The 12,073-nt window shown below is 50.5% G+C and overlaps 1 protein-coding gene across 1 annotated transcript in view; it reads right to left on the bottom strand.

Moving 5' to 3' along the window:
- Positions 1–5,845, bottom strand: part of TSPAN15 (tetraspanin 15) — a 49,989-nt gene extending 44,144 nt beyond the window's left edge. Inside the window, exon 1 of the mRNA XM_049645169.1 lies at positions 5,598–5,845. Within this exon, the coding sequence (XP_049501126.1) occupies positions 5,598–5,693 (96 nt within the window). The 5' untranslated portion in view covers positions 5,694–5,845. The remainder of the gene's footprint in view (positions 1–5,597) is intronic.
- Between the last annotated feature and the right edge of the window lie 6,228 nt (positions 5,846–12,073).

Here is a 12,073-nt window from a genome sequence, read left to right as displayed (position 1 = left end):
CTGGCTTCATCTAGTGCATAACTGGGAGGCCAGGTACACGGCTCCTTCCAGAAATGCTACCCTCCACCCACACCCCGAGCCCTGACAGCAGGGGGAGACCACGGGTTTTGGGGGGGAAGGGGGTGGCTGGTGAAGGTCATGGTGACCCAATGAAGAAACTTCAATCAGGCAACTCCGGTCCTGTTCTTGGTCTGTCACGAACTTGCTATGGGGTCTAAAGCAACCTACTTCCTCTCTCTATGCCCCTGTTTTCCTCAGTAAAGTGAAACGCTCACTCTAGAGGTGCCTTTAAGGACCCTTCTATGCTCAGTCTTTGGCTTTTGAGTACCTAAGAAAACAGAGATGGGAAAAGATTGGCTAATCCTTAAGTAGTTGACATCATGTTTATCACATGCCAGGCATTGTTCTAAGCTCTTCCTACATATTCATCCATTTCATGGTCCCAGCAACTCTCTACTATCACCCATTTTACAGATAAAGCAATTGAGGCACATAGAAATTAGTGCCCAAGTCACTCAAATTATAAATGCTAGAATTGGGATTTGAACCCATGCAGCCTGATATAGAGTCCACACTCTCAAACATTAAACTATAGGAAATATAGGGGCGCCTGGGTGGCTCAGTCAGCTGAGCATCCGACTTCGGCTCAGGTCATGATCTCGCGGTTTGTGAGTTCGAGCCCCGCCTCGGGCTCTGTGCTGACAGCTTGGAGCCTGGAGCCTGCTTCGGATTCTGTGTCTCCCTCTCTCTCTCTGCCCCTCCCCCGCTCATGCTCTGTGTCTCTCTCTCTCTCTCTCTCTCTTTCTCTGTCAAAAATAAATAAACATTAAAAAACAGGAAAAAAAATTAAAAAAAAAACTATAGGAAATATAAAGAATCACAAGCCAAGCTATGATAACGGCGTCCATCCTTGGAGAAGGCAAAGAATTAATACTGCCCGTGGCACTTCTTACCTCCCCCACTTAGCCATGCCCACTTCCTTCCCACTCACCCCCCAACTCCTTTTCTTCCTGGTTAGTCAACATTCCCCAGCCCTGACACCCTTTTGTACCCGACTGGAAATTCTACCGCATTGTCAAGGCAACAGGCTCATGCTTTCTAGATGGCCCGTGTCTCCATGATCAGCCCAGCCCACTCTGCAGATTCAAAGCCTCAGCAATTCTGACCACCGCTGGCTACACACCCAGCTCAGCCCCTGATCCAGGTGCCCTCACCTCAGGTCCTTACAAGACACAAGTTCGGACCTGACCACCTTAATGCAACAAGCTTTTCCCGAGCACTTCCTGTGTCCCCAGCCCCAAGACCAGCATACGGAAAAGGATATGAATGAGCTGCGTCCCTGACCTCTACGAGCCCACAGTCCAACAAGGAAAAACAGTCGTGTAAATGGATCTCTAGGATACCCTGTGGTCAACGCTAAAATTAGAGATGTGTCCCCAGTGGGTTGAGGGCACATGTGTCAGAATGATTCACACTGCATGGTCGGAAGAGGAGGCTCCAAAGTGCCTCTGGGTGAGCTCATTCCTCACGGAGACATGCTCAGAGACCTACAGGAAGGAGCACTGAACTGGGGATATAGAGATGTGGGGACTCACACCAGCTTTGCGGAGGGACCCTGAAACATGCCCTGGGCCCCGAGGTCCCCATCTGAAAACAAGGGGGACCCCAGGTGTGGGACAGGAGCTCCTGTAAGTGATCAAGGTCATATTCACCTTGACTCATAGGCTGAGAAACGTCTTCATGGGTCACTGCCCTTCCCATCCTGCCCGCCGCATCCAGGAGCAAATCTGTCTTGGTGTCAGTTTGTCTTTCCGCCTCTCAAACACTTGCCAGCCTGCCTTTTGAACACAGAACTCAGGTCCACAGCCTACATCACCCGAAATACCCAGCCAGGATTTAATAACGTTTTGTTTTCCCTGCACTATTTACCATTACAGTTACATGCTATTTTTGATGATGCATTTTGGTTTCCCATTGGCAGTGATGACATACATAAAGCCTCCTTTGGAAAAAATTTTAACATTAAAAAGTGAGTCAGTTTAAAGTAATATCGTAGATAACACCATAATTGGTATGAACTCTAGGGCAATTTAACAAACATCAAAATTTTAAACACACATACAAAAACAGGCAAAGCGGTTCTAGGCTATTTGATATTCTGACTGTGATTACCGCCGGAGGGAAGGGGTGGTGACGGGGGTGGGAGCAAGTGAGGGGCTTCTGGCTTCTGCTTCCGGTTCTAGCGGTTGACCTGGGGGCTGATGATACATGTGTGTTCACTTAGTAAAAATCCATCAGGCTGTGTCCACTTATCATCGGTGCATTTCTGTACGTCGATTGTACGTTCACATATACCTCAGGCCAGTTCTCCTTCTAGAAACTACCCTGCAGATAGACACACACGGGTGCAAAATGACACATTCAAAGCTGCTCATTGCACTGCTGTTTGCAGTAACCAAAGATTGGAAACACCCCGAGTTCCCCAGCTGAGAACTGATTGAATGAGTTTGGGCACAGCCTACAGTGAATTCTATCTCGTCATCAGACCAAATGAGGCAACCACTCCCAAATTCGCTCCCGAATTCGCATAGACTTCAATTTAAGTGAGAAGGGAAGGGCAAAACCGTGTATAATGTGCTACCTTGTACCGGGGAAAAAGAATATATAATACATGCACATGTTCATGCCTAGGGCATCCCATGGCTAGAGTATTATCTTAGAAGAAAGTGACAGGAAACTGACCAGGGCAGAACAGGGGAGAGGGGCGGGAGAGAGGCTTATCACCAATGACTGCTCTTTGATAGTATAAAATTTTGCACAGTGCCCTTGCATTTCTTATCTGATAATAAGTTCTAAAGCAAAAAGTCTTACAGAAGGTGCCTGCCTCTGGTGAAACTTATGGTCCCTTCTAGACCTAAAGACTGAGTTGAAAGTGTTACTACTTTGAGCTTATAAAACAAGTAACCCCTGACCCCACCCACATCCCAAGGGATGGTACCAGAGCTAATGGGCCTTCCTAAATGGGTCTCCGATTAACAGCAAGGCCAGTCTAGGACAAATTACTCACTCACACTGGCCTCCGCCCTGCAGAGAAAATCTGGCACCTGGAGCTGCCCTGGCAGAGCCTGCAGGTGGCTGACCTTGGCATGGGTGGGGGAGGTTTTTAAGCAGAAACACTTCCAGGAATGGGAAGTCAAGGATTTAGTAAGGCAATCTCAGTTGACTAGAGAGGAAAGATTCTGAGTTCTGAGTCCCAGCTGGCCCCAAGAGAAGCAAAGCAAGGGCCATTGAGTGGTCTTCTCTCCAGGCTACAGGGACAGAGACAGAACAAGGCTTGAAAATTCGAGTTCTGGAGCGCCTGGGTGGCTCAGTTGGTTAAGCATCTGACTTTGGTCCAGGTCATGAGCTTGCAGCTTGTTGAGTTCCAGCCCTGCGTTGGGCTCTGTGCTGACAGCTCAGAGCCTGGAGCCTGCTTGGGATTCTGTGTCTCCCTCTCTCTCTGCCCCTCCCCTGCTTGCACTCTCTCTCTCTCTCAAAAATAAACATTAAAAAAAATTTTTTTAAAGAAAATTCGAGTTCAGTTGTACCTGTGTAACTTTCTTTTGTACAGCACTAGTCACACCCACATGTCACTATCTCCCATATCACGAATCCTAAAAACAATCCAATGAGGTGTGGGGCAGGGTATCAATTGCCCATTTTATAGATAGGAACATGGAGGTGCAAAGGAGGTTAAGAGTAAGAGACTGGTCAATGATTACATCGGGAGGGTGGCAGTGAAGCCAGAAACACAGTCCCCACCTTCTGGCTTCTGATCTTCCCACCTCCCCCCCACCATCAACCTTAGCCTTCTCTCAAATGTGACCTTCAGAGAGTAGAGCTCCTGTGGCCTGACAAGCAAGGAGCAGGCAAAGAATCCAAGAATCAGAACCAAGGGGCCTATGAGACCATCTGGCCCCGCAGTTTATAACCCTGACTACAAATCAGAATTACCTGGGGAGCTTAAATAAGTTTAAATAAATATCTGTGCCATGGCCCAGGTATCCGTAGAGTTTTTAAAAACCTCTGGTTGGTGCTGATGCACCTTTGGGAGAGAATGACCCCCACCCCAATCCCACATACAACCTTCTGCCTCCCTGGAGCTTCTACCTTCCTCTGCTCCATCCTCTGGCCCCCAAATGTACTGCTCATCTCTCTTCCACATTACCTAGAACCAGGGAACCAGATTGGGAATTGGGCTGAGCCTCGTCCTCCAGACAGGCAAGTATTGAACAGCTGAGACCCCAAACAAGGAAGTGACTTGCCTAAGATCTCCCAGTGAGTCAATAACAGAACAAGACTAGAATCTGGATCTCTTGACCACCAGGCATCATCATATCCATTGAGGGGTCAAGTGGAAAGCCAGACCTGTTTGCTATCAGGCAGATCTAGCTGTTCCTGCTAGCAGAATAGATCCAGCGAGGGGCCCTAAGAGGAGAATGGGGTGTGCATATATTTCAGGAGGGATGGGAGTGAGCGATCTCCCCTGCAATCCCTGTAGCATAGTGTGGGGGGGGGGGGCGGGGGGCAGGAGACTATCCTAGAAAGGCAAGGTTCAAGCTGGCCTCTAGAAAGAGGTCCTCGATTCTAGGTGAGGGTCCAGCTTAGTCTGAAATCTTCATGAAGAAATCAGTCTCTGGGGACAACTTACCAGGAGGGCCCAGCTTCCCAGGCCACAAGAGTAATCATGGCTCACACTTGAGCTTTTCACTGGTCCCTGGGCTCAGCACTATAACTTGGCCTATTTCATTTAATCTCCACGCCCATCCTAAAAGTTAAATATAATTACTGTGTCTGTTTTCAGATGAAGAAACTATGGCCTAGGGAGTTTAAGTAACTTCCCCAAGATCACTCAGCCAGAAAGTGATAGTGGCAGGGTTTGAAGCCTGATTCATGTCCGACCACTAACACCCTGCCTCCCAGCAATACACAAGAGGAGGTAAAACTCAGTGGCTGAGGGAAGTTACCCAGCATCCAGGAGCTGCTGGAGACCTCCCCAGACGTGGTCTGGTGGAATCCTCCTAACCACTCCTCACCAAGGACAAGTCACGCCCCTTCTACTTCCACCGAAAAAGGAAACCGAGGCACAGTGGGGAAGCATCTCGCTCTGAGGCATCTCCAAGAAGCTAGTGCGGACAGGACGGGGAGTCCAGGTTTCCCGCCCAATCCGGACCACAAGCTGATGGGGAGGCAAAGTTTAACACTGGCCGGGCGGGTGGGCGCGGCCAACCAGCTAACCCAGGCCTAGCGCACCCCATGCGCAACAGACGCGGAAAACCAACTCTCTGGGCAGGTGCACACAGGTGAGCCAGGTAGCGCTCCTTCGTTGTAGTCAACTGTCTCTATCGCTCTGGTCCCACCGGCTGCTGAAATTCAGGCTGAGCCGGGTGCCAGAATTTCCTGGTTCCCAGTGAAAGTGAGACGAGAAACTAGGCGTGCCCTCCCCGCGCCCTCCCTGGAGCAGCCAAGTCTGGACCCAACCCCGATTCGGCGTGGGAGCGATCCAGGGAGTGTCGGCAACCCCTCCTCCATCTCAGGACCCCTGTGGGGTCACTCACCCAGAACACCGTGGAGTAGATGACCAGCGAGAACTTGAGCCAGAGGTAGGAGAGGCGCGCGCAGTAGCGCACCTGCTCTGAGTCCCCGCGGGGCATCCTGGATACTGTCCGCGGGGCTGCGGGGCTCCGGGGCTCCCGAGTTAGGTCCCTCGCCGTGAGCAGCCCCACCTGCGGCTGCCAGCCGGGCCGCGCGCCCCGCCACCGGCGCTCGCTCCGGGACTGACATCTGCTAGCCGCAATCACAGCCCCGGCTGGGACCAGCCGGCCCAGCGGCCAATGGGCGCGAGGCCCCGGCCCCGCCCTCTGGAAGGGGGCGGGCAGGGGGCGGGGCTGAGGCCGGGGCCCACCCGAGGAAAAGGGAGCGGAGGGGACAAGGGTTAGGCCAACCGGGTCCCGTGCAACTCGGGTGAAGCCTGTGCGAAGTGAGCGGAGGGGGCCGTAGGAAAGCGTGCACGGTTGGACGCTGGGGAGAGACCAGGCGTACCTAATTCGGGGTACAAAGAAATGCGTGCTTCCCACTGTTGTCAGGAGAGAAGACTGTACGAAGAGGGCAGGAACTAACCGCGAAGGTGTTAAAAGTGTGCAGATGAATGTGCAAAACGTGAATGGAATAAGGCAGTGGAGGCGCTCAGCCTGAGTGGGGCGGAGGACAGAAATTAGTTGGGAAGGTGCGGCAAAACCAGGGTGGGACTGAGGGGTCCTCTTGGAGCTGGGGCCACGAGTTCACCTTTGTCACAGATCTCCACCAGCCTTTTTCCAGCAAGCCTCCGGGAACCACCTTCTCTGAGGCCGGTGGAGTTCCCAACCTTGCCCCGAGGGCCCCCCTCCTCTGGGAAGCGCTCCCCCATCCATCCTCCGGCCAGGTCCGAGACCCCTAGCGCAAGCTTGGCCCCCGAGCTGACCCAGCCTCTTCCCTCCCTGCGTTTCCTCTGCCTGGGGTCAGAATCTGTCTCCCATGGCCCCATCTTGTCTCATCGCTGTTTCATTGCCAAGCTCAGCCTGGGGCTCGGGAGTCAGACAACCGTTTGTGGCATTCGGTAATTAAATGTGTGGCCCAGAGGTCACAAGCTCAAGGCAGTGCTGGATGGGGTCCCTGGTGGTGACTGTAGGAATGGCACCCTAGTCCAGGTCCCTTTTTTACACCCCACCCAGAGAGAGACACCAAGCCAGAGCCAGCCCCAGCCCCAGCCCCCCAGGCTCTGCCCTAGAAGGAAGAAAGTAAGACTGGGGTGCAGAAGTGTTGGGGAGCAGGAAGGTCCTGTCCCCTTCAAGGTCCTGCTAGCCAGACTAAGAATCAAACTGACATGACACAGATAAACAGGTGAAAATCACATTCGTATAGAGAACCCACATAGACATGAAAATTCCAAAGACAGGCAAAATGAGATATAGGTGTCGTTCTGAACTAAGGACAAGGGGGCAGGGGTCTGGGACTTCAAAGAGAAGAAATGCAATTCACAGGAAGATGAAAAAGAGTAAATGTTTGATAAACAAATGTTTTCAGGGTGCCTCGGGGACAAAGAGGACTTGGATCAAACAGGCCTTGCTAAGTTCCTCCCTGTCTGCCATACTTAGTTTATGTCATAATGTAGTTAGTTACCTGTGTCTTCCTGGAGCCGATTCTCCATCCACATTCTTTTTAGGCAGTTGAGGGGGACGTAAAGAGCTTTTCCTGAACCTGCTGGGCTGCGATGCTTTTTAATTCAAAATAATTTTCATGCCAAAGTGGCCTATCTTGGGGCAGCCAGCCCTTGGCCCCTACAGGTGGAAGGCAATGCCTTGCCCAGAGAAGTAAAAGGAATTCAGTTTCCTGGTACAATGGGAGCGAGTCAGTCAAGGGTGTTTGTGATGGGTAGGGACGTGGAACCAGGAAGGAATAGCCAGGGGCTACAAAGACGTCTTTTAAAAAGTTGTCCTTTAAGGAAAAGGAAACTTCTTTGGGGGAACCAGCCTCCCCCACCCAGCCCTGGAGAGCTAGCCTTATACCCTCTCTTTCAGGTCCTGGTCTTATCCCCTACCCCCCTGAGGGATTGTCTGTCTCTCTCTCCCAGAGGGTTAGCCTCCCCACTGGGGTGTTCTTTCCGGTTGCCCCTGGCCTCTGTTCTGGCATCTAGCTAGCTGCACTCTGTCTCCTATTTTAAGTCTTCCTTCGGGACATGCGTGTCTGCAGCCCCTCTGAGCTCTCCCTGAGCCCCTATAAGTAGCACCCTCAGTGATGAGACTATGACAGCACCACCCAGGGAGCCTGGAGCTCTTTGGGACTAACACACCCTTTCCTGGGCTCCTAAGCTCTTTCGTTGTCCTTCCCCACCCCTAACCTGCCCCAAGTACTGTGGGCTGCCCGCAGCCACATTTGTGAACACTGAGACCCCCGAAGAAGTGACCCCTTATTTTGTAACTTTTCCATCCTTTTGCCAGGAGCTCTGGGCTGGGGGGTCAGCAGGCCTAGGGCTCATCCTGGTTTTGCCGTGAACTTTTTGCAAAACTATTAGAATGTGGGGCGTAGATTGTGTAACATACAAGTGTGAGTGTGGCCCTGGCTGCAGTTTACAACCCCCTGGTGAGGTTTAAATGTATGTTTATATCCAGGCCTCACCCTGGTTCAGTTAAGTCAGAATCTCCACCAACAGCAACCCGGGAATCGGTACTATCTTTAAAGTCCCAAGTGATTTCTAAAGTGCAGCTGGGATGGAGAATCGCCGGCCTAGCGGTAATCATGCGGGCGAGGTGGTCATTTCATCAGATAGGCCACACTCCAGAGGTCACTCGGCTTTCCAGGGAGGTGCTGGTAAAGGTCTAATAAGTGTCTATTGCTGGGGGGTGGATGGGAGGACTCCTAGTGCCGGTTTCCAGTGCGTAAATACTTCCACCCGTGGACCTGGGCCGTTAAGAAGAGACGCGATCACACAAATAGCTCCTAACACCTCTGTAGCTGTCCGCCCCTCGGTGCACTCCTGAAGCTTTACCGATTAGTGCAGAGAACCCCTTCCATAATGACAGAATGCATCCGTGAAATTCACGGCTCATCAGTTAACATGACAGGCATTAGAAATGAGCTCTCCTTGGGTGAAATTAGCAGCCTGTAAGATGCGTAGATTATCTAAAGTGAGACCCCACCCGTTTCTTGTTCAGAGTGAAGGAATTTCACTTAGGGATGATGCACAGGGCTCAGTCCTTGAGGAGCCCATGTCCCAAGATATCTGGTTGCCTGATGGGACCATCAGTCTAGGTGATCCTGTCCCTAGAATGTTTTGTCTTCCTTGAGTGGACCCTTCATCGAGGTGATAGAGCACAGAGAGCTGGGCCTTCACTGAGTTTACAGAACGCACCGTACGAACCAATTTTGCGGCTACTTGGTAATAAGTGTTTGTTTTATTGATATTCGTGCGGATGTCACAATTTGTTCTGAGATCTGTTGTCATGATAACCTGGCAGGGAGAGCGTAGGAGGAAATAACTAACCCTCACCTTTTGTGGCTCCTACTGTTTACGAAAAAGAACCTAAGGATATGCATGACCAACCTGGCCTGAACAAGGTTACATTCATGCCACTGGCCAAATGATTGTCTGTGCCTCTGGTTCCCCATCTGTGAAACCATAGGCTTCTCTTCTAGCTCTAACAACCTTTGCTATAGTCCTCAGAGTCAAACTGGTGAGCAAATGTAAACTGAGCCTCTCCCGTGAGTCAGGTCCTGCCCCAGGCTCTGAGGATACATCTGGAAACAAGACAGATAAGACTCTCTGTTCTCTTATCTTGGGGAGGGAGTCGTGGGGACATATCGCACAGATGAACAAACACACGAAAGGGAAATTTCAGGCACTGGTATGTGCTAAAGATCTGGAAGAAGAGCTTCCTAATGGAAAAGGCAGCAAGTGTGAGGACTGTAAGAGAGGGTCTTGGCTTGGAGAGTTCCCTGGGGCTCGAGAAAGGGACCTCAGGAGGCTAGACGGGGTGACGTCAGATATAAGAAGGGACCTTGCAGCTTTGGTAAGGAGTTTAGACTTATTTCCAGTTTCACTGAGGACCACTGGGAGGTTTTCAACAGGGATGTGATACAAAATATATGCAATTTATGCTTTAGAAGGCTGCTGCACGGAGCGAGGACAGGAGGGTGTCGGCATTGGGAGGGAGGAAGGCTAGTGAGGAAGTCATTGTAGCAATCTCGGAGCAAAAAGGTTGTGGCTGGGCTGGGGCACAGCAGTGGAAACGGTGACCAGTGTTGGCAGCGGGGATGCATCTTGGACGTAGAGCCAACAGGACTTGGCTGTGGAATGTGAAGAAAAGAGGAATCAAGGATGATCCCAAGGGTTTTTGCCTTGAGCAGCTAGGTAAATGCTGCTGTCCTTTACAAAGGCGAGGAAGCTCAGGGGGAGTAGGGGTAGGAGGAGGTTGGGTTGGAAATCCTTTACTTTGTTTGGCCATTTAATTTTTTGAGATATCTTTTTGAAATCCAGGTGGGGTTGTCCAGGGAACTCAGAGGGGAGGTTTGGGTGGATTAATAGAAATTTGAGAGTCATCAGATCAATTAACACCATGGGCCTCTGTGAGGTCATCTAGGGAGAAGACATAGGAAGAGAAGAGAGACAAAGACAGACCCTGGGGCCCTCCAACATTGAGAGGAAGAGGGGCTGGCAAAGGAAACAGAGAAGGTACAGCCACTGAGAAAGAAAATGAGGCCAGTAAGGTGACGGTGATGCCTGGAGAAGAAAGAGCTTCAAGAGGTTAGAAAAAGTATACAACAGGAGTTAGTGTCCTGGGAACTTTCCTTACTACACTGAGGATTCATCTATGCCTGAGAGGTCAAGTGGGGACAGAACAGAGAACTGACCACCAGCTTTGCAAGATGTGGGTCACTGGTGACTTTGATAAGAGCTCTTTCAATGGAGCGATGGGACCTAATGCCTAAGAGAAGAAGGGAAGAAATGGAGGAGGCCAGTACAGACAACACCGAGAAGTGTAAACTCCCAGGCAGGTGTAAGAAATCATTTGCCCAAGACTGCATACTTGGAACTCTTCCCAGCCCACTACACAGCCTCCTAGGCCTCCTCCTAGGCCAAGGACACAAGAGTTGGCCTCTATGTGGGCGAATATATATGGCCATGAATTCTTTACAGCTTCTCCGCCAACAGGTAGAATCTATTTCCCTACCTCCGAATCTACGCCAGCCTTCTGACTTGTTTTCACCAATAGCATGTGACAGCAGTAAGGTTGCTTGAATAGTTAAGTCTTGGAATCAAGAGGCCTTGCACCTCCTGCTTGGGCCCCTCTTGCAATGCCACTGTCGTGAGAGCAAGGCTGAGCTAGTCTGCTGGCGAGACCACAGGAGATAGAACCCAGGCTTCCGGCTGACAGCCACCAGCTATCCGACACGTGGGAGATGCCATCTTAGACCATGCAGATCATCACCCCAACAGCTGACTGTACCTACGTGAATGAGTCCAGCCCAAATGTGCCAATGTAGAGAATCGTGAACTGATAGGTGACAGTTGTTTTAAGGTACTAAGTTCTGGGCCAGTTTGTTATACAGCAAAAGCTAACCAATACATCCTTAGAGCCGAAAAATTTTAAAAACACAAACTCAAATACTCATGTCTTTCTTTCTCTCTCCTTCCATTTTCATTCCAAAGTATTGCACTTCGGAGTCTATATTTTTATTCTCAAGAGGGAACTTCAGTTGTCCTTTGGGCTTTCCTTGACAGCCTTCGGTGCCACCCCCGACTCAGACTTTAGACCACTTCTCCTCCTCTCAACCCATTTAAATCTAGGTTTCCCATTTACTCTCAATGAGTTGTTTGTTTAAAATATTTTTTTTAATTTTTTTTAACGTTTATTTATTTTTGAGACAGAGAGACACAGAGCATGAATGGGGGAGGGGCAGAGAGAGAGAGGGAGACACAGAATCGGAAGCAGGCTCCAGGCTCCGAGCCATCAGCCCAGAGCCCGATGCGGGGCTCGAACTCACGGACCGCGAGATCGTGACCGGAGCTGAAGTCGGACACCCAACCGCCTGAGCCACCCAAGCGCCCCAATGAGTTGTTTGTTTAGCATCAGGCACTGAGCTGTGGACTCTCACATACTTACCACTGAAGTCCTCAAAATCCATGGAATTTGATGTGATGGATCCCACTTTACAAAGGAGGAAACAGAAGTTCAGAGAAGTAAACTGACTTTTCTCCATTAGGAAGTTCAAGTGTTTCATGACTCAACAAGCAATGTGCCTTCTACTCTAAGGCAATTAGACCCCACCTACGCTGGAATGAACACTCAGCTCAAATACTGAGAGGTCAATACTGGTTAGAGTTTAAACTTTATTATACAGTTAGTATAGGTTTCTGCAAAATGGTAGTTTCGTGAGATTTTAAGCATTTTGTGAAAAAGGATCTATCAGGGCGCCTGGGTGGCTCAGTTGGTTAAACGTCCAACTCTTGATTTTGGCTCAGGTCATGATCTCATGGTTCCTGGGACCGAGCCCCATG

This window comes from Panthera uncia, chromosome D2, assembly GCF_023721935.1.
Source record: "Panthera uncia isolate 11264 chromosome D2, Puncia_PCG_1.0, whole genome shotgun sequence".
Lineage (NCBI taxonomy): Eukaryota > Metazoa > Chordata > Mammalia > Carnivora > Felidae > Panthera > Panthera uncia.
The sequence above is the reverse complement of the archived record's forward strand: the minus strand, read 5'-3'. Positions and strand labels throughout refer to the sequence as shown.